Raw genomic sequence first — 24,891 nt, 5'->3', positions numbered from 1 at the left:
TGTGAGTGTGCGAGTGTGTGTGAGTGTGTGTGTGAATGTATGAGTGTGTGTGTGTGCCTGTGCGTGTGAGAGTGTGTGTGTGTGAGTGAGTGCATGTGAGTGTGTGTGTGTGTGTGAGAGTGCATGTGAGTGCGTGTGAGTGCGAGTGTGTGTGTGCGAGTGTGTGTGTGAGTATGTGTATGTGAGTTTGTGAGTGTGTGTGTTCGTGTGCATATGTGCGTGAGTGTGTGTTTGTGAGTGTGTGTGTGCGAGTGTGTGTGCCTGTGTGTGTGAGAGTGTGTGTGTGTGTGTGCGTGTGTGTTTGTGTGTGTGTGAGTGGGTGTGAGTGTGTTTGTGAGTGTGTGTGCGTGTGTGTGTGTGAGTGTGCGTGTGTGTGCATGTGTGTTTGAGTGTGTGAGTGCATGTGTGTGAGTGTGCGAGTGTGTGTGTGCTAGTGTGAGTGTGTGTGTCTGTGTGTGCAAGTGTGTGTGCGAGTGTGTATGTTTGAGTGTGTGTGTGTGTGCGCGAGTGTGAGTGTGTGACTGTGTGTGAGTGTATGTGTGAGTGTGTGTTTGTGAGTGTGTGTGAGAGTGTGTGAGTGTGTGTGTGTGAGTGTGTGTGAGTGTGTGTGTGTGAGTGTGTGTGAGTGTGTGTGTGTGAGTGTGTGTGAGTGTGTGTGTGTGAGTGTGTGTGAGTGTGTGTGCGCGAGTGTGTGGGAGTGTGTGAGTGTGTGAGTATGTATGTGTGTGAGTGTGTGAGTATGTGTGTGTGTGAGTGTGTGAGTATGTGTGAGTGTGAGTGTGTTTGTGTGTGTGTGTGTGAGTATGTGTGTGTGTGAGTGTGTGAGTATGTGTGAGTGTGAGTGTGTTTGTGTGTGTGTGTGTGAGTATGTGTGTGTGTGAGTGTGTGAGTATGTGTGAGTGTGAGTGTGTGTGAGTGTGTGTGTGTGAGTGTGTGTGAGTGTGTGTGTGTGAGTGTGTGTGAGTGTGTGTGCGCGAGTGTGTGGGAGTGTGTGAGTGTGTGAGTATGTATGTGTGTGAGTGTGTGAGTATGTGTGTGTGTGAGTGTGTGAGTATGTGTGAGTGTGTGAGTATGTATGTGTGTGAGTGTGTGAGTATGTGTGTGTGTGAGTGTGTGAGTATGTGTGAGTGTGAGTGTGAATGTGTGTGTGTGTGTGTGTGTGTGAGAGTGTGTTTGTGTGCGTGTGAGTGTGTGTGTGCACGTGTGCGTGTGTGTTGCAGAGTAGACATGTTTTACTCACTTGGGTGATTTGAGGTCCCTGTGGATGATCTTGTGTAGATGTAGGTAGTTCATTCCGCTGGCGATTCCTGAGGACCAGTCCACCAACAGCCGGGGGGTGATCTTCCGGCCTGCCCGCAGAACCTCATATAACTGGCCGTGGGCACAGTACTCCATAATAATACAGTAACATGGGGCCTGGGTACAAACACCCCTGGGGAAAAAGAAAGTGAAAGCTTTTACCACGCGGACATTGCTGCCTTACTCCAGATGCTACACGACGCGGGATTCGTTTACTGAACACAATTCTCAGCTAATGTCAACGTTAACCTGAGTATAGATCCAACTTTGGTTGTAAACTGTAATTAACAATCCCCCCTCCCACTGCCTCACTCCCACTGCCTCACTCCCACTGCCCCACTCCCATTGCCTCACTCCCACTGCCCCACTCCCACTGCCCCACTCCCATTGCCTCACTCCCACTGCCCCACTCCCATTGCCCCACTACCACTGCCCCACTGCCCCACTCCCACTGCCCAACTCACTGCCTCACTCCCACTGCCTCACTCCCACTGCCTCACTCCCACTGTCCCACTCCCACTGCCTCACTCCCACTGTCTCACTCCCACTGCCCCACTCCCATTGCCTCACTCCCACTGCCTCACTCCCACTGTCCCACTCCCACTGCCTCACTCCCACTGTCTCACTCCCACTGCCCCACTCCCATTGCCTCACTCCCACTGCCTCACTCCCACTGTCTCACTCCCACTGCCTCACTCCCACTGCCTCACTCACTGCCTCACTCGCACTGTCCCACTCCCACTGCCTCACTCCCACTGCCTCACTCCCACTGCCTCACTCCCACTGCCCAACTCACTGCCTCACTCGCACTGCCTCACTCCCACTGCCTCACTCCCATTGCCTCACTCCCATTGCCCCACTCCCACTGCCCAACTCATTGCCTCACTCCCACTGCCTCACTCCCACTGCCTCACTCCCACTGTCCCACTCCCACTGCCTCACTCCCACTGTCTCACTCCCACTGCCCCACTCCCATTGCCTCACTCCCACTGCCTCACTCCCACTGTCTCACTCCCACTGCCTCACTCCCACTGCCTCACTCACTGCCTCACTCGCACTGTCCCACTCCCACTGCCTCACTCCCACTGCCTCACTCCCACTGCCTCACTCCCACTGCCCAACTCACTGCCTCACTCGCACTGCCTCACTCCCACTGCCTCACTCCCATTGCCTCACTCCCATTGCCCCACTCCCACTGCCCAACTCATTGCCTCACTCCCACTGCCTCACTCACACTGCCTCACTCACACTGCCTCACTCCCATTGCCCCACTCCCACTGCCCAACTCATTGCCTCACTCCCACTGCCTCACTCCCACTGCCTCACTCCCACTGCCCCACTCCCACTGCCTCACTCCCACTGTCCCACTCCCACTGCCTCACTCCCACTGCCTCACTCCCATTGCCCCACTCCCACTGCCCAACTCACTGCCTCACTCCCACTGCCTCACTCCCACTGCCTCACTCCCACTGCCCCACTTCCACTGCCCCACTCCCAATGCCTCACTCACACTGCCTCACTCACACTGCCTCACTCCCATTGCCTCACTCCCATTGCCCCACTCCCACTGCCCAACTCACTGCCTCACTCCCACTGCCTCGCTCCCACTGCCCCACTTCCACTGCCTCACTCCCACTGCCCCACTCCCACTGCCCAAATCACTGCCTCACTCCCACTGCCTCACTCCCACTGTCCCACTCCCACTGCCTCACTCCCACTGCCTCACTCCCACTGTCTCACTCCCACTGCCTCACTCCCACTGTCTCACTCCCACTGCCCCACTGCCTCACTCGCACTGCCTCACTCCCACTGCTCCACTCCCACTGCCTCACTCCCACTGCCTCACTCCCACTGCCCCACTCCCACTGCCCCACTCCCACTGCCCCACTCCCACTGCCCCACTGACTCGCTCCCACTGCCTCGCTCCCACTGCCTCACTCCCACTGCCTCACTCCCACTGCCCCACTGCCTCACTCACACAGCCTCACTCCCACTGCCTCACTCACACAGCCTCACTCCCACTGCCTCACTCCCACTGCCTCACTCACACAGCCTCACTGCCACTGCCTCACTCACACAGCCTCACTCCCACTGCCCCACTCCCACTGCCCAACTCACTGCCTCACTCCTGCTGCCTCAGTCCCACTGCCCCACTCCCACTGCCTCACTCCCACTGCCCCACTCACACTGCCTCACTCCCACTGCCTCACTCCCACTGCCCCACTCCCATTGCCTCACTCCCACTGCCCAACTCACTGCCTCACTCCCGCTGCCTCAGTCCCACTGCCCCACTCCCACTGCCTCACTCCCACTGCCCCACTCACACTGCCTCACTACCACTGCCTCACTCCCACTGCCTCACTCCCACTGCCCCACTCCCACTGCCTCACTCCCACTGTCCCACTCACACTGCCTCACTCCCACTGTCCCATCAAACACTCCCAGGGCAGGTACAGCATGGGCTAGATACAGAGTAAAGCTCCCGCTACACTCCCTCTACACTGTCCCATCAAATACTCCCAGGGCAGGTACAGCACGGGTTAGATACAGAGTAAAGCTCCCGCTACACTGTCCCAGCAAACACTACCAGGGCAGGTACAGCACGGGTTGGATACACAGTAAAGCTCCCTCTACACTGTCCCATCAAACACCCCTGGGGCAGGTACAGCACGTGCTAAATACAGAGTAAAGCTCCCTCTACACTGTCCCATCAATCATCCAAGGGCAGGTACAGTATAGGTTAGATACAGAGTACAGTTCCCTCTGCACTGTCCCATCAAACACTCCCAGGGCAGGTACAGCATGGGTTAGATACAGAGTAAAGCTCCCTCTACACTGTCCCATCAAACACCCCCAGGGCATGTACAGCACGGGTTAGATACAGAGTAAAGATCCCTCTACACTGTCCCATTAAACACCGCTGGGGCAGGTTCAGCGCAGGTTAGATACAGAGTAAAGCTCCATCTGCAGTGTCCCATCAAACACTCCCAGGGCAGGTACAGCACGGGTTAGATACAGAGTAAAGCTCCCTCTACACTGTCCCATCAAACACTCCCAGGGCAGGTACAGCACGGGTTAGATACAGAGTAAAGCTCCCGCTACACTGTCCCATCAAACACTCCCAGGGCAGGTACAGCACAGGTTAGATACAGAGTAAAGCTCCCTCTACACTGTCCCATCAAACACTCCCAGGGCAGGTACAGCACGGGTTAGATACAGAGTAAAGCTCCCTCTACACTGTCCCATCAAACACCCCCAGGGCATGTACAGCACGGGTTAGATACAGAGTAAAGATCCCTCTACACTGTCCCATTAAACACCGCTGGGGCAGGTTCAGCGCAGGTTAGATACAGAGTAAAGCTCCCTCTACACTGTCCCATCAAACACTCCCAGGGCAGGTACAGCACGGGTTAGATACAGAGTAAAGCTCCCTCTACACTGTCCCATCAAACACTCCCAGGGCAGGTACAGCACGGGTTAGATACAGAGTAAAGCCTTTGCCTGTTGCACCACTTTGGTGTAGCTTGCTGTATTGGTCCCATGCTAACTAGGAACTGGGATGAGACGTGCAAACGTATTTCACGCTGAGCCATCGCCTCAGCAGATGGAGCAGAGTCTCATCCTATCTGTCTGGCCTGGATTCCAATCCAAGTGTTAGAGGTGAAAGGTCGCTGTCTGACCTATTACATCAACATTTCTCTTAAAAAGTTCACTTCTAAAGCAAAACAAAATGTGATTGGAAGTGACTGAGGTGTGGGGCCCTTACCCTGTGCAGTCCCCCCCCGGCCATTGAGTACATGTAAACCGTACTTGAATGCGATGATGTTGGGATGTCGCAGCTTCCTCAGGTGCTTGATGTCCGTTTCCTTCTGTTCCCGCACTTTTTTAATGGCCACATCTTCACCTCGGAATTTGCCCAGAAACACAGCTCCTTGGGCTCCGCTCCCCAGCCATTGGAGCTCAGAGATCTCCTCAAAGGGCACCTCCCAGGAATCTGACAAATCAGGAAACAATCCAACAGATCCCAATATGTGTGGGATTAAAGTTACTACAGAGCTAGCCCCCACACTCACAGCTCACCACAGTAAACGCTGAGTTAAACAGAATGGCAAAAGACAAAAGGTATTGGTGCTCTCTGGTTTAACACTAGCAGGGGGGGCTATAATTGGCCTCAGTGCCCCTGGAGAAGTGAGAGGACAAATCAGCCAGAGTTTCTTCCTTTATGTAATGACTCTCGCAAATTGTTTGTGTATATGCATGCACGCTATACTCTATACTAACTGGTACATTATATAAACTGGTACACTATACTACCTGGTACACTATACTAACTTGTATATAATGCAAACTGGTACACTATACTAACAGGTACACTTTACAACCTGGTACACTATACTAACTGGTATATAATACTAACTGGTACACGATACTCACTTGTATATACTACTAACTGGTACACTATACTAACTGGTATATACTGTAATACCAACTGGTATATAATACTAACTGGTGCACTATACTAAATGGTCTATAATAATAACTGGTGCACTATACTAACTGGTGTATAATACTAACTGGTATATAAGACTAACTGATGCACTATACTAACTGGTAAAAATACTAAATGGTCTATAATACTAACTGGTGCACTATACTAACTGGTATATAATGCTAACTGGTATAGAAGACTAACTGATGCACTATACTAGCTGGTAAAAATACTAAATGGTCTATAATACTAACTGGTGCACTATACTAACTGGTGTATATTACTAACTGTTATATAATACTAACTGGTGCACTATACTAACTGGTGTATAATACTAACTGTTATATAATACTAACTGGTGCACTGTACTAACTGGTGTATATTACTAACTGTTATATAATACTAACTGGTGCACTATACTAACTGGTGTATAATACTAACTGTTATATAATACTAACTGGTGCACTATACTAACTGGTGTATAATACTAACTGGTATATAATACTAACTGGTGCACTATACTAACTGGTATATAATATTAACTGGTATATTGTGGCAAAGCCACCAAGAGACTCTTGCAGCAACGTTTATAATTGTCTTTAATCATAGTTGTTACCTTTAAGTGTGTGCGCTGTTTAAACAGCGCAGGATCGATAAAATCGCGATCTGACGCGATGACGTCATCACGCGGGTCACGTGAGGTTCCCAACGGCGGGAAACGTGATGACGTCATGACGTCAGGGGGGTAGGGCGTTTCTATTCAGTCCTCGTGGATCCAGCTTGTGTATAGACCTGTTTGGAGTTTCTCCTGCGTTCTTTTGTTTATAACTGTTTCAGTACATTAAACCATGTTTCTTTAACTATCAGTTTCAACCGCAGTATTTTCGTAGTAGTGTGAAGACACCTACATTGGTGACCCCGAAACCTCGCGAACGTTTTTCGCGGTGGACACGGAACGCAGGCCAATGATGGAAGCCAACGCAGTGGCTTTGAAGCTCCCCCAATTCTGGGAACAACAGGCGGCCTCCTGGTTTGTGCAGGCTGAGGCACAATTTGAGCTCCACAACATCGTGCAGGACCAGCTCCGATATTTGTATGTGGTCTCTGCCCTCGACAGTTCGACGGTGTCGAGGATCATCAGCCTTCTGGAGAACCCCCCTGACCGCTGACAAGTATGTCGCCATCAAGACACGGCTGCTGCAGGTATTTGGCCTTAGAAAGGCGGAGCGCGCTCGCCGTCTACTTACACTACCCGGGTTAGGCGACTCCAAACCCTCGGAACTAATGAGCCACATGCTAACGCTCCTGGGGTCCGAACCCCAATGTTTCCTGTTTCGCGAGCTGTTTCTTAGTCAGCTTCCCGAACAGGTCCAAGCAGCCCTCGCCAGGTCGGACGCCGGGGATTGCATCGCGCTCGCCAAAGAGGCGGATAAAATATACACGGTCCGACAGCAATACTGCGCCATTGCGCAACGCCCAGCCCCGAAGGGCCCCGCCTCGACACCCCCGACGACCGGTTACTGTTATTACCACGCTCGTTTTGGCCTGAAAGCCCGCTGCTGCCGCCCGCCTAGCAGTTTCGTGCCCAGACCGTCGAACAGACCGCCACGAGTCAAGAACACCGGAACCGGGGCGTGCCCCGCGGCCACGATGGCGATCGGCGATTCCGGGAATCTTCTGTATATAACCAACTCCATCTCGGGCCGTCGTTTTTTGTGCGACACAGGGGCACAGTGCAGCATACTTCCCGCCTCGGTCCTCGACCTTCAGTCCGGCAGACGGGGTTCCCCCCTCCAAGCTGCCAACGGGGGTGCGATTCGCACTTTCGGGAACCGGCGGGTACAAGTCTGTTTCGGTGGCCAACGTTTTAGCTGGGATTTCGTCACCGCTCAAATTTCGCAGGCTCTCTTGGGTGCCAACTTTTTCGGCGCCAACGGCCTGTTGGTGGATGTGAAGAATCGTCGCCTCGTTCACGCCGCCACGCTCGACGGTATTTCATGTGCGCACAGCACGGCCGCGCCACACTCGGTCTCCTGCGCTCAGCCACCTCCCGACGACTTCTCCCGCCTTCTCGGGGATTTCCCCGCACTGACCAAGCCCACCTTTTCAGCTTCGACCGCCAAGCATCGGGTGGAGCACCATATTTCGACAACTGGCTCTCCCGTCTACGCCAGGGCACGACGTTTAGAGCCCAGCAAGCTCGTGGCGGCCAAGGTGGAGTTCGCCACGATGGAGAGGATCGGGATTATTCGCCGGTCCAGTAGTCCCTGGTCTTCGCCGCTCCACATCGTCCCCAAGCCGGGCGGGGGATGGCGGCCCTGTGGCGACTATCGTCGCCTTAATGATATAACGACGCCCGACCGTTACCCCATCCCGCACAGACAAGACTTCTCCGTGCATTTGGCGGGGAAGTCGATCTTCTCTAAGGTCGACCTCGTCCATGGGTACCATCAGGTACCGGTGCATTCCCAGGATGTCCAAAAGACGGCCGTCATCACCCCTTTTGGACTGTTTGAGTTCCTCTGCATGCCCTTTGGGCTTAAAAATGCGGCGCAGGCGTTCCAGCGCCTTATGGATTCGGTTCTGCGGAATCTCAATTTTTTGTTCGTCTACTTGGATGACATTCTGATTGCCAGCACCACAACGGAGGAACACCTCGAGCATCTCCGTGTTCTTTTTCATCGTCTTCAGCAGCACGGCCTCATTGTGAACCTGGCCAAATGCCGTTTCGGCCTGTCGCAACTTGACTTTTTAGGACACGGCATAACTTCCGAGGGAGCAACGCCGCTTCGAGCTAAGGTGGAGGTGATCACGGCGTTCCCGAAGCCGCAATCCGTGAAGGCCTTACAGGAGTTCCTGGGGATGGTTAACTTCTACTATCGGTTCGTCCCCAGGGCCGCACAACTCATGCAGCCGCTCTACGAGGCCCTCGGGCAAGACGGGAAGGGAGCCCGTGGTTTGGTCGCAAGAAATGGATCGCGCCTTCGGGGATACGAAGACCACGCTCGCGAACGCGACAATGTTGGCACATCCCCTGCCAGGAGCTACTATCGCCCTCACGACGGACGCGTCGGACTATGCCGTTTGGGCTGTCCAGGAGCAATGGATCGACGGCGCGTGGCAGCCACTGGCATTTTTTAGCCGCCAGCTGCGGCGGCACGAACGCCAGTACAGTACCTTTGACAGAGAGCAGCTTTGTTTTTGGCCATCCACCACTTCCGATTCCTCCTCGAAGGGCGCCGCTTCACTGTGTTTGTCGACCACAAACCGCTGACGTTCGCAATGGCCAAGACTGCAGAACCGTGGTCGGCTCGGCAGCAAAGACAGTTGACCTACATATCCGAATTCACCACCGACGTCCGGCACGTGGCCGGCAAGGACAATGTCGTAGCGGATTGCCTCTCCCGCGCTGCCGTCCAGGCCGTTCAATTAGGCATTGATTATGCGAGAATGGCAGCTGACCAGGCTGCCGACCCGGAGACTCAAGCTTTTCGTTCTGACCCCGCCAGCCTTCAGCCGAGAGATGTACCGTTCCATTCGGCAGGTACCACTCTCCTCTGTGACGTCTCCTTGGGTGATCCACGTCCGATTGTTCCGTCGACCTGGCGCCGAGACGTTTTCGCCGCCATTCACGGGCTGTCGCATCCCGGGGTGTGTGCGTCGCAGAAGCTGCTGGTCTCCAAATTCGTGTGGAGAGGGATACGCAAAGACGTCCGCGACTGGGCGAACACTTGTGTGGTATGTCAGCGGGTCAAAGTGCAACGGCACGTCAGGGCTCCTCTGGCCACCTTCACGGTGTCAGAGCGGCGGTTCGACCACCGTCCGGTTTTACACACCTTCTGACGATGGTGGACCGCACCACGAGGTGGTCAGAGGCGGTTCCCCTGACGTCTACCACCTCTGCGGATGTCGCTCGAGCCTTCATTTCATCATGGGTAGCCTGTTTCGGTGTTCCAGCGGATGTTTCGTCCGATCGCGGGCCGCAATTCTCGTCGGAACTATGGAATGCGGTGGCCTCCGCATTAAGCACTAAACTCCATCACACTACAGCCTACCACCCGCAGGCAAACAGGTTGTGCGAGCGGTTCCACCGTTCATTGAAGGCGTCGCTCAGGGCCAGCCTTCTGGATGCAGCATGGGTCGATAAAGTGCCGTGGATTATGCTGGGACTGCGCACAGCGCCGAAGGAGGATTTACAGTCTTCTGCCGCGGAAATGATTTACGGCCAGCCACTTCGGGTTCCGGGCGAATTCCTGCCGTCACCTACGTGGCCGTGGTCTGCAGCCGGTCAGCGGGAGGCCCACCGGGACGCGGCTCGGTGCTTCAGACCTGTTCCGACCTCGCAGCACGGTTTGCCTTCCTCCAACGTCCCCGTGGAGCTGTCAAAGGCCAAATTCGTCTTTGTACGCCAAGACGCTCATCGCACCCCGCTCGCACCTCCATATGCGGGTCCGTTCCAGGTTCTACAGGCCGGGGACAAGAGTTTCGCGATCGACTTCGGGGGCAAGCCGGAGCACATCTCCCTCGATCGCCTCAAGCCTACGCACCTAGACCTCGAACAGCCAGTCGAACCTGCTCAGTCCCCGCGCCGGGGCCGGCCGCCGGCTACCGCCGCACCTACCCGCACCGTGCTACCTGCCAGTTCGCCATCTGCTCAGCGTTTTCCTCTCCGGGAATTTAGGAGTCGGTCAAACAGGCTTGTCCGACCTCCTCTGCGATTGACGTTCCTCGTTAAAGACAATTCTGGGGGGGCGTATGTGGCAAAGCCACTGAGAGACTCTTGCAGCAATGTTTATAATTGTCTTTAATCATAGTTGTTACCTTTAAGTGTGTGCGCTGTTTAAACAGCGCAGGATCGATAAAATCGCGATCTGACGCGATGACGTCATCACGCGGGTCACGTGAGGTTCCCAACGGCGGGAAATGTGATGACGTCATGACATCAGGGGGGGTAGGGCGTTTCTGTTCAGTCCTCGTGGATCCAGCTTGTGTACAGACCTGTTTGGAGTTTCTCCTGCGTTCTTTTGTTTATAACTGTTTCAGTACATTAAACCACGTTTGTTTAACTGTCAGTTTCAACTGCAGTATTTTCGTAGTAGTGTGAAGACACCTACAATATAATACTAACTGGTGCACTATACTAACTGGTATATAATACTAACTGGTATATAATACTAACTGGTATATAATACTAACTGGTATATAATACTAACTGGTGCACTACACTAACTGTTATATAATACTAACTGGTATATAATACTAACTGGTACATAATACTAACTGGTGCACTATACTAACTGGTGCACTATACTAACTGGTATATAATACTAACTGGTATATAATACTAACTGGTGCACTATACTAACTGGTATATAATACTAACTGGTATATAATACTAACTGGTACACTATACTAACTGGTATATAATACTAACTGGTACACTATACCAACTGGTATATAATACTAACTGGTATATAATACTAACTGGTATATAATACTAACTGGTACACTATACTAGCTGGTAAATAATACTAACTGGTGCACTACACTAACTGTTATATAATACTAACTGTTATATAATACTAACTGATGCACTATACTAACATACACTATACTAACCGGTATATAATACTAACTGGTATATAATACTAACTGGTACACTATACTAACCGGTATATAATACTAACTGATGCACTATACTAACTGTTATTTAATACTAATTGGTATATAATACTAACTGGTACACTATACTAACTTACACTATACTAACTGGTATATAATACTAACTGGTATGCTATACTAACTGTTATATAATACTAACTGGTACACTATACCAACAGGTATATAATACTACCTGTTATATAATACTAACTGGTGCACTATACTAACTGGTATATTATACGAACTGGTGCACTATACTAACTTACACTATACTAACTGGAATATAATACTAACTGGTGCATTATACTAACTTACACTATACTAATGGTATATAATACTAACTGATGCACAATACTAACTGGTATATAATATTAACTCGTATACAATACTAACTGGTACACTATATTAACTGGTATATAATACTAACTGGTGCACTATACTAACTGTTATATAATACTAACTGGTAAATAATATTAACTGGTACATTATACTAACTGGTATATAATAATAACTGGTACACTATATTAACTTACACTATACTAACTGGTATATAATACAAACTGGTGCACTATACTCTGGTATATTATACTAACTGGTATATAATACTAACTGGTGCACTATACTAACTGTTATATAATACTAACTGGTAAATAATATTAACTGGTACATTATACTAACTGGTATATAATAATAACTGGTGCACTATACTAACTTACACTATACTAACTGGTACATAATACTAACTGGTGCACTATACTAACTGGTATATAACACTAACTGGTATATATTACTAACTGGTGCACTATACTAACTGGTATATAATACTAACTGGTATACAATACTAACTGGTGCACTATACTAACTGGTATATAATACTAACTGGTATACAATACTAACTGGTGCACTATACTAATGGTATATAATACTAACTGGTATATAATACGAACTGGTGCACTATACTAACTGTTATATAATACTAACTGGTAAATAATATTAACTGGTACATTATACTAACTGGTATATAATAATAACTGGTGCACTATACTAACTTACACTATACTAACTGGTACATAATACTAACTGGTGCACTATACTAACTGGTATATAACACTAACTGGTATATATTACTAACTGGTGCACTATACTAACTGGTATATAATACTAACTGGTATACAATACTAACTGGTGCACTATACTAATGGTATATAATACTAACTGGTATATAATACGAACTGGTGCACTATACGAACATACACTCTACTAACTGGTATATTGTGGCAGAGCCACCAAGGGGACTCTGATCTTATGTACATAATTATCTTTAACTAATTGTTAGCTACAAAATGAATCTGTATCTCTGTTCATATTATAGCATGTACATAGCGCGGTCCTTTTAAGACTGAGACCCAACGCGATGACGTCATCACGTTGATCACGTGATCCTCCAGTGGCGGGAAAACGTAATGACATCATGACGTCCGACCAGGGAGGGGCTCTAGTCAGTCCTCGTGGAGCTAGCAACCAGTACAGACCTGTTATCCAGCTTTCCATTGTTTTAGTGTTAAACTCTGTTTATTAGTATTAAACATCGTTTGTTTAATAGACTGACTCGATCTCAGTCCTTTAGTTAGGAATCTAGCCGTTCCTACAGTGGCGACCCCGAATTTTCGTGGACAATTTTCGCGAAAGAAGCGTAACGAAACATGGAAGCACACACCGTGGCTTTGAAGCTCCCACAGTTTTGGGAACAACATGTTGCCTCCTGGTTCGTCCAAGCAGAAGCACAATTCGAACTCCGTAACATCGCCGCGGATCAGACCCGCTACTTCCACGTGGTCTCCGCACTCGACAGCTCCACGGCCGCACGGATCATCAGCCTGCTCGAAAACCCCCCAGAGGCCAGCAAGTATGATGCTCTTAAAGCGCGGTTAATACAGGTCTTCAGACACACGAAGGCAGAGCGGGCCCGCCGGCTGCTTGCTATGCCCGGCCTGGGCGATTCCAAGCCATCTGAGTTAATGAGCCAGATGCTCACGCTCCTGGGCTCCGAACCCCAATGCTTCCTTTTTCGGGAGTTATTCCTGAGTCAACTCCCCGAACAGGTTCAAGCCGCTCTCGCTAGATCGGACACCGCGGATTGCGCAGCACTGGCTGCAGAGGCAGACACGGTTTATGCGGTCACGCAGCAATACTGCTCCGCCACAAGACAACCCTCCTCCGCGGACGCTGCCCCGACGCCTCCATCCCCCGGCTTGTGTTTTTACCACGCCCGTTTTGGCGCGAAAGCCAGAAGCTGCTGCCCTCCTTGCAGTTTCGTGCCTAATAAAAAAAAACAGCAGCCCCAGAAAAGGAGGATCGAGTTTAAGGTACGGGCCACGGCCGCGATGGCGATTGGGAATTCCGGGAAGCTCCTCTACATTACCGATTCCCTTTCGGGCCGGCGCTTTTTATGCGACACCGGGGCGCAGTGCAGCATCCTTCCCGCCTCAGCACTTGACATCCAGTCTGGGAGGCACGGTCCCGCCCTCGAGGCAGCTAATGGCGGGGCCATTCGTACCTTTGGCAAACGGCAGGTCCGGGTGTGCTTCGGCGGACAACGGTGTCTGTGGGAATTTATCACAGCTCGGCGCGGATTTCTTATGCGCCAACAGCCTCTTGGTAGATGTCCGAAACCGTCGACTGGTCAACGCGGCTACCTTCCATTCCATTCCCTGCTTCCGCAGTTCCGCACCGGCCCATACTGTCTCCTGCGCGTTACCCTCGCCGGACGAATTCACCCGCCTACTAAGTGAATTCCCGGAGCTGACCAAGCCCACTTTCTCCACCTCGGCAGCTAAGCATGGTGTCCAACACCACATCACTACGACCAGCTCCCCAGTGTACGCACGAGCTCGGCGACTGGAACCCGGTAAGCTCGCGGCAGCGAAGGCCGAGTTTGCCACGATGGAGCGGCTGGGGATTATTCGCCGGTCGAATAGTCCCTGGACCTCACCCCTACATATCGTTCCAAAGCCCGACGGCGGATGGCGGCCATGTGGGGGCTACCGTCGACTGAATGATGCAGCGACACCCGATCGGTACCCGATCCCGCACATTCAAGACTTTTCCGCCCATCTGGCGGGAAACTCAATCTTCTCCAAGGTCGACCTCGTCTGGGGCTACCATCAGGTCCCCGTACACCAGCAGGACATCCAAAAAACTGCAGTTATTACTCCCCTTGGACTGTTCGAGTTCCTCAGAATGCCTTTTCGGCTCAAGAACGCCGCGCAGGCCTTTCAACGACTCATGGACTCGGTCCTGCGGGACCTTCAGTTTTTATTTGTCTATCTGGACGATATCCTGATAGCCAGCTCCACCAAAGCGGAGCACGTTGACCATCTCCGCACCCTTTTTCGGCGCCTCAGCCAGCATGGCCTCATAATCAACCCGGCCAAATGCCAGTTCGGCCTACATCAGATTGACTTCTTGGGCCACCGCATTACCCAGGAGGGTGCAATCCCGCTGCAGTCAAAGGTCGAAGCAATTTCGGCATTCCCGAAGCCACAGTCCACCAAAGCCCTCCAAGAATTCCTGGGCATGGTGAACTTCTGTCACCGCTTTGTGCCGAAGGCAGCACAACTCATGCAGCCCCTCTATGAGGCCCTCAAAGGCAAGATGGGAAAGGATGCAATAACCTGGACGGCGGCAATGGACGACGCTTTCGACAACACAAAAACCGCTCTAGCCAATGCAACTATATTGGCGCACCCTCTGCCAGGAGCCACCATCGCCCTCACCACGGACCTTCCGACTATGCCATAGGCACCGTGCAAGCACAATGGGTCAACGGGTCGTGGCAGCCACTGGCGTTCTTCAGCCGCCAACTCCGGCGCAACGAACGCAAATATAGTACTTTCGACCATGAGTTGCTGGCACTGTTCCTGGCCATTCGCCATTTTCGTTTCCTGTTGGAGGGACGTCCCTTCACCGCGTTTGTAGATCACAAACCACTGACTTTTGCAATGGCCAAGACCGCCAAACCGTGGTCGGCCCGACAGCAGAGACAGCTAACTTACATTTCGGAATTCACAACAGACATCCAGCACGTAGCTGGCAAGGACAATTTGGTAGCCGATTGTCTTTCTCGCGTGCCCGTACGGGCAGTCCAGTTGGGCATCGATTATGCCCTCATGGCCACCGACCAAGCATCGGACCCTGAAACACAGTCGTATTGCGCCGACACCTCTAGCCTCCAACTGGCCGATGTGCAATTCCACGCAGCAGGCACCTCATTGCTCTGCGATGTCTCCATGGGGGACCCTCGCCCGATCATTCCAGCTCCCTGGTGCAGCCAAGTCTTCGATGCCATCCATGGGCTTTCGCAGCCGGGTGTGAAAGCATCCCAAAAATTACTGTCGGCTAAGTTCGTCTGGAGAGGAATGCGTAAGGATATCCGCGACTGGGCTAACACCTGCGTCGTCTGTCAAAAGTCTAAGGTGCAGCGCCACGTCAGGGCCCCATTGGTCACGTTCGCTGTACCAGAACGGCGATTCAACCACGTCAACGTGGATCTCGTCGGACCGCTGCCACCGTCCCAGGGTTTCACACACATTCTAACCATGGTCGATCGTACTACCAGATGGCCCGAAGCAGTACCTTTGGCGTCTACTACATCTGCTGATGTAGCCAGAGCGTTCCTCTCCTCGTGGGTCGCACGTTTCGGCGTTCCGGCGGATATTTCTTCAGACCGCGGTCCACAATTCTCGTCCGAGCTCTGGAACGCTGTGGCCCAGGGTCTTGGCACCAAACTCCACCGCACTACAGCCTATCACCCACAAGCAAACGGTTTGTGCGAATGTTTCCACCGATCGTTAAAGGCATCGCTGAGAGCCAGCCTCCAAGGCGCCGGCTGGGTGGATACGCTTCCATGGGTCATGTTGGGGCTGCGCACGGCACCCAAAGAGAACCTGCAATCGTCTGCCGCAGAGCTCGTGCACGGTCAGCCGCTCCGCGTACCGGGAGATTTCCTGCTGCTTCCCACCGCGCCATGGTCTGCGGCCGACCAACTCAGCAACCACCGGGAAATGGCCAAGGCTTTCGCGCCCATTCCGACTTCACATCACGGCCTGCCATTTTCGCACGTACCAGCGGAGCTCAAAAATGCTGAATTCGTATTCATTCGGCATGATGCCCATAGGGATCCGCTCAAGGCTCCCTACACAGGACCTTTCCGCGTAATAGAGCCCGGCGACAAGAGTTTCTCGGTTGACATCGGTGGTAAACCAGACCACATCTCCATTGATCGTCTCAAACCGGCGCATCTGGACATCGACCGGCCAGTAGAGACTGCACAGCCGCCACGTCGTGGCCGCCCTCCAGCTGCACCCGCACCAGTCCGAAGGCTCCCATCCGCCAGCCTGCCCGCTGTTCAACAACGTTCACTCCGAGAATACAGCAGTCGCTCTGACAGGCTTGTCAGACCTCCTAGTTGATTGACTTTTACTGTTAAAGACAATTCTGGGGGGGCGCATGTGGCAGAGCCACCAAGGGGACTCTGATCTTATGTACATAATTATCTTTAACTAATTGTTAGCTACAGAATGAATCTGTATCTCTGTTCATATTATCGCATGTACATAGCGTGGTCCCTTTAAGACAGAGACCCAACGCGATGACGTCATCACGTTGATCACGTGATCCTCCAGCAGCGGGAAAACGTGATGACATCATGACGTCTGACTAGGGAGGGGCTCTAGTCAGTCCTCGTGGAGCTAGCAACCAGTACAGACCTGTTATCCAGCTTTCCATTGTTTTAGTGTTAAACTCTGTTTATTAGTATTATAAACATCGTTTGTTTAATAGACTGACTCGATCTCAGTCCTTTAGTTAGGAATCTAGCCGTTCCTACAATATAATACTAACTGGTATATAATACTAACTGGTGCACTATGCTCACTGGTATATAATACTAACTGGTACATATTACTAACTGGTGCACTATACTAACTTGTATATAATACTAACTGGTATATAATACTAACTGGTGCACTATACGAACTGGTATATAATACTAACTGGTGTATAATACTAACTGGTGCACTATACTAACTGGTATATAATACTAACTGGTATATAATACTAACTGGTGCACTATACTAACTGGTATATAATACTAACTGGTGCACTATACTAACTGGTATATAATACTAACTGGTATATAATACTAACTGGTGCACTATACTAACTGGCACATGAAACTAATTCATGCACTATACTACCTGGTATATAATAATGACTGGTGCACTATACTAACTGGTATATAATACTAACTGGTATATAATACTAACTGGTACACTATACTACCTGGTGTATAATACTAACTGGTATAAAATACTAACTGGTGCACTCTACTAACTGGTTTATAATACTAACTGGTACACTTTAGTAACTGGTATATAATACTAACTAGTACACTGTACTAACTGGTATATAATACTAACTAGTACACTATACTAACTGGTATATAATACTAACTGGTACACTATACTAACTGCTATATAATACAAAAATGGTGCATTATACCAATTTACACTTTACTAACTGGTATATAATACTAACTGGTATATAATACTAACTGGTGCACTATACTAACTGTTATATAATGCTAATTGGTAGGATATACTAACTGGCACACTATAGTAATGGGTATATAATACTAACTGGTACACTATACTAACTGGTATATAATACTAACTGGTACACTATACTAACTGGTATATAATACTAACTAGTACACTATACTAACTGGTATATAATACTAACTGGTACACTATACTAACTGTTATATAATACAAAAATGGTGCATTATACCAACTTACACTTTACTAACTGGTATATAATACTAACTGGTATATAATACAAACTGGTGCACTGTACTAACTGTTATATAATGCTAACTGGTATATAATACTAACTGGCACACTGTACTGTTATATAATAGTAACTGGTACTCTATACTAACTGGTATATAATACTAACTGGTACGCTATACTAACTCTTATATAATACTAACTGGTAGGCTATACTAACTGAAACACTATACTAACTGTTATATAATACGAACTGGTGCACGATACTAACTTACACTATACTAACTGGTATATAATGCTAACTGGTATATAACACTAACTGGTACTCTATACTAACTGGTATATTTTAGTAACTGGTACTCTATACTAACTGGTATATAATTCTAACTGGTACGCTATACTAACTGTTATATAATACTAACTGGTAGGCTAAACTAACTGAAACACTATACTAACTATATAATATGAAATGGTATATAATACTAACTGGTATACAATATTAACTGTTGTATACTAACTGGCACCCTATACTAACTGGTATATAAAACTAACTGCAATATAATACTAACTGGTACACTATAGTAACTGGTATATAATACTAGCTGGTACACTATACTAACTGGAATATAATACTAACTGATATATAATACTAACTGGTACACTAAACTAACTGGTATATAATATTAACTGGTATATAATACTAACTGGTACACTATAGTAACTGTTATATAATACTAACTATTATATAATACTAACTGGTGCACTATCCTAACATACACTATACTAACTTACACTATACTAACCGGTATATAATACTAACTGGTACACTATACTAACTGTTATATAATACTAACTGGTATATAATACTAATTGGTATATAATACTAACTGGTGCACTATACTAACTGGTATATAATACTAACTGGTATATAATACTAACTGGTACACTATACTAACAGGTAAATAATACTAACTGGTGCACTATACTAACTGTTATATAATACTAACTGGTACACTATACTAACTGGTATATAGTACTAACTGGTACACTATACTAACTGGTATATAATACGAACTGGTATATAATACGAACTGGAACACTATACTAACTGGTATATAATACTAACTGGTATATAATACTAACTGGTACACTATACTAACTGGTACACTATAGTAACTGGTATATAATACTAACTGGTATATAATACTAACTGGTGCACTATACTAACTGGTATATATTACTAACCAGTACACTATACTAACTGTTATATAATACGCACTGGTGCACTATACTAACTTACACTATACTAACCGGTATATAATACTAACTGGTACACTATACTAACTAGTACGCTATAATAACTGTTATATAATACTAACTGGTACGCTATAATAACTGTTATATAACACTAACTGGTACGCTATACTAACTGTTACATAATATTAACTGGTACATAATACTAACTGGTACACTATACTAACTGGTATATAATACTAACTGGTACACTATACTAAATGTTATATAATACTAACTGTTATATAATACTAACTGGTATATAATACTAACTTGTACACTATACTAACAGTTATATAATACTAACTGGTATATAATACTAACTGGTACACTATACTAACTGTTATATAACACTAACTGGTATATAATACTAACTGGTGTGCTATACTAACTGTTATATAATACTAACTGCTATATAATACTAACTGGTACACTATACTAACTGGTATATAATACTAACTGGTACACTATACTGACTGTTATATAATACTAACTAGTATATAATACTAACTTGTACACTATACTAACTGTTATATAATACTAACTCATATATAATACTAACTGGTGCACTATACTAACTTACACTATACTAACCGGTATATAATACTAACCGGTACACTATACTAACTGGTACGCTATAATAACTGTTATATAATACTAACTGCTACACTATACTAACTGATATATAATACGCACTGGTGCACTATACTAACTTACACTATACTAACCGGTATATAATACTAACTGGTACACTATACTAACTAGTACGCTATACTAACTGTTATATAATACTAACTGGTACGCTATAATAACTGTTATATAACACTAACTGGTACGCTATACTAACTGTTATATAATATTAACTGGTACATAATACTAACTGGTACACTATACTAACTGGTATATAATACTAACTGGTACACTATACTAAATGTTATATAATACTAACTGTTATATAATACTAACTGTTATATAATACTAACTGGTGCACTATACTAACTGGTATATAATACTAACTGGTACACTATACTAACTGGTATATAATACGAACTGGTGCACCATACTAACTTACACTATACTAATGGTATATAATACTAACTGATGCACAATACTAACTGGTATATAATACTAACTCGTATACAATACTAACTGGTACACTATACAAACTGGTATATAATACGAACTGGTGCACTATACTAACTTACACTATATTAACTGGTATATAATACTAACTGGTGCACTATACTAACTTACACTATACTAACTGGTATATAATACTAACTGGTGCACTATACTAACTTACACTATATTAATTGGTATATAATATGAACTGGTGCACTATACTAACTTACACTATACTAACTGGTATATTATAATAATAACTGGTATATAATACTTACTGGTGCACTATACTAACTGGTATATTCAATTTAATTTCAATTCAATTTTTTTTCAATTTCAATTTTATTGGCCACATAACTAAATACAAGAAGTGTAATCTAGTCAGTGAAATGCTTTTTTCTTGACGAGCCGAGAGCACCAAGCAGCAAGAACACTTAGCTGCCTGGCACGCATGGAGCTCGCAAGGACGGCAGCCATCTTCATCGGCGCCATCACAAAAAAACACCTACCGACATATACACGCATACATACTTTAAATATAAATAAAGCAGACATAAAATAAATAAAAGACATAAAAAGACAGCACATAAAATGAACAAGCAATAATGTAAAAAAAGTAATTTCTACAGTAATTACATTGATATTTCTACCCAGGCTTCTAGAATAATCTCTGGTTACAGGGTGGCCGCACTGGGAGAGCATCATGAGGAACTCACAACTTATTATTAAATAAATTAAATTAATTAATTAATACAATTAAATAAATAAAGTGCCCCCTCAGTCTTTCTCGATGTTTCCATCTTGGTCTCTCTCGATGTTTCCCCTCTCTCTCTCTCTTGATGTTTCCTCTGTCTTTCTCGATGTTTCCTCTGTTTTTCTCGATGTTTCCCCTCGGTTTCTTCCACACACCTGGCCTGCACATTACCCTGGCTGTCCAACTTAGCGTCCTGGTAACTGGGTTCCACTCCAGCTCTCATCCTTCAAACTGTCACTCCAGCTCTCGACCTTCAAACTGTCATTCCAGCTCTCGACCTTCAAACTGTCCTCTCTCCAGCTCTCGACCTTCAAGCTGTCACTCCAGCTCTCGACATTCAAACTGTCACTCCAGCTCTCATCCTTGAAACTGTCTCTCCAGCTCTTGACCTTCAAACTGTCACTCCAGCTCTCGACCTTCAAACTGTCCTCTCTCCACCTCTCGACCTTCAAACTAACTATATAACACTAACTGGTATATATTACTAACTGGTGCACAATACTAACTGGTATATAATACTAACTGGTATGTAATACTAACTGGTGCACTATACTCACTTGTATATAATACTAACTGGTATATAATACTAACAAGTGCACTATACTAACTGGTATATAATACTAACAGTTATATAAAAGGAACTGGTGCACAATTCGAACATACACTATACTAACTGGTATATAATACTATCTGGTATATAATACTAACTGGTGCACTATACTAACAGGTATATAATACTAACTAGTACACTATACTAACTGGTATATAATACTATCTAGTACACTATACTAAATGGTATATAATACTAACTGGCACACTATACTAACTGTTATATAATACGAACCGGTGCACTATACTAACTTACACTATACTAACTGGTATATAATACTAACTAGTATATAATACTAACTGGTGCACTATACTAACTGTTATATAATGCTAACTGGTATATAACACTAATTGGTACTCTATACTAACTGGTATATTTTAGTAACTGGTACTCTATACTAACTGGTATATAATTCTAACTGGTACGCTATACTAACTGTTATATAATACTAACTGGTATATAATACTAACTGGTGTGCTATACTAACTGTTATATAATACTAACTGCTATATAATACTAACTGGTACACTATACTAACTGTTATATAATACTAACTGGTATATAATACTAACTTGTACACTATACTAACGGTTATATAATACTAACTGGTATATAATACTAACTGGTGCACTATACTAACTTACACTATACTAACCAGTATATAATACTAACTGGTACACTATACTAACTGGTACGCTATACTAACTGTTATATAATACTAACTGGTACACAATACTAACTGATATATAATACTAACTGGTGCACTATACTAACTTACACTATACTAACCGGTATATAATACTAACTGGTACACCATACTAACTGGTACGCTATACTAACTGTTATATAATACTAACTGGTACGCTATACTAACTGTTATATAATACTAACTGATGCACAATACTAACTGGTATACTATACCAACTGTTATATAATACTCACTGGTACATAATACTAACTGGTACACTATACCAACTGGTATATAATACTAACTGGTACACTATACTAACTGTTATATAATACTAACTGTTATATAATACTAACTGGTGCACCATACTAACTGGTATATAATACTAACTGGTACACTATACAAACTGGTATATAATATGAACTGGTGCACTATACTAACTTACACTATAATAATGGTATATAATACTAACTGATGCACAATACTAACTGGTATATAATACTAACTCATATACAATACTAACTGGTACACTATGCTAACTGGTATATAATACTAACTGGTATATTATACTAACTGGTGTATAATACTAACTAGTGCACTACACTAACATACACTATACTAACTGGTATATAATATAAACTGGTGCACTATACTAACTGGTATATAATACTAACTGGTGCACTCTACTAACATACACTATACTAACTGGTATATAATACTAACTGTTATATAATACTAACTGCTATATAATACTAACTGGTACACTATACTAACTGTTATATAATACTAACTGGTATATTATACTAACTGGTACACTATACTAACTGTTATATAATACTAACTGGTATATAATACTAACTGGTATACTATACTAACTGTTATATAATACTAACTGGTATGTAATACTAACTGGTGCGCTATACTAACTGCTTTATAATACTAACTGCTATATAATACTAACTGGTACACTATACTAACTGTTATACAGTATAATACTAACTGCTATATAATACTAACTGGTACACTATACTAACTGTTATATAATACTAACTGGTATATTATACTAACTGATACGCTATACTAACTGTTATATATTACTAACTGGTACGCTATACTAACTGTTATATATTACTAACTGGTACACTATACTAACTGGCACACTATACTAACTGTTACTCTATACTAACCAGTATATAATACTAACTGGTACACTATATTAACTGATACGCTATACTAACTGTTATATAATACTAACTGGTACGCTATACTAACTGTTATATATTACTAACTGGTACACTATACTAACTGGCACACTATACTAACTGGTACTCTATACTAACTGGTATATAATACTAACTGGTACACTATACTAACTGGCACACTATACTAACTGGTACTCTATACTAACTGGTATATAATACTAACTGGTGCTCTATACTAACTGGTATATAATACTAACAGGTATATATTACTAACTGGTACACTATATTAACTGGTATATAATACTAACTGGTATATAATACTAACTGGTACACTATACTAACTTGCACACTATACTAACTGGTACTCTATACTAACTGGTATGTAATACTAACTGGTACTCTATACTAACTGGTATATAATACTAATAACTGGTATATAATTCTAACTGGTACACTATATTAAGTGGTATATAAAACTAAATGGACTATAATACTAACTGGTACAGTATACGAACTGGTATATAACACTAACTGATACACTATACTAACTGGTATATAATACTAACTGGCATATAATACTAAGGGGTACACTATACTAAATAGCTGGGGGGGCCCGGCGTTGCCAGGGCTTTTTTGGGCCGCGCGGTTTACGGCCGGGCGCTGCCGCTCCCCCACTTTGTGTCACTCTTTCCCTCCCTGACCCTCTCTCTCTCCCTCCCCCTCTCTCTCCCTGCCACTCTCTCCCTGCCCCTCTCTCTGTCCCCTCTCTCTCTCCCCCCTCTCTCTCCCTGCCCCTGTCTGTCCCCTCTCTCTCTCCCTCCCTCTCTCTCCCTCTCCCCCTCTCCTCCCCCTCCCTCCCCCTATTTTGGAACCCGGGGAAGGGCTTGGAAAATTGAGGCCGGCCGTGGTGGCCGTGCGCTGCCTA

General features: G+C 45.8%; 1 protein-coding gene across 1 annotated transcript in view; it reads right to left on the bottom strand.

Moving 5' to 3' along the window:
* map3k13 (mitogen-activated protein kinase kinase kinase 13) overlaps positions 1–24,891 on the bottom strand; it is a 265,870-nt gene that overhangs the window by 236,052 nt on the left and 4,927 nt on the right. Inside the window, 2 exon segments of the mRNA XM_085985387.1 lie at positions 1,241–1,432; positions 5,110–5,293. Coding sequence (XP_085841513.1) covers positions 1,241–1,432; positions 5,110–5,293 — 376 coding nt within the window.

This window comes from Somniosus microcephalus, chromosome 4 (genome assembly GCF_052327205.1).
Source record: "Somniosus microcephalus isolate GS21.2 chromosome 4, FLI_Smic_1.0, whole genome shotgun sequence".
Classification (NCBI taxonomy): Eukaryota; Metazoa; Chordata; class Chondrichthyes; order Squaliformes; family Somniosidae; genus Somniosus; species Somniosus microcephalus.
The sequence above is the reverse complement of the archived record's forward strand: the minus strand, read 5'-3'. Positions and strand labels throughout refer to the sequence as shown.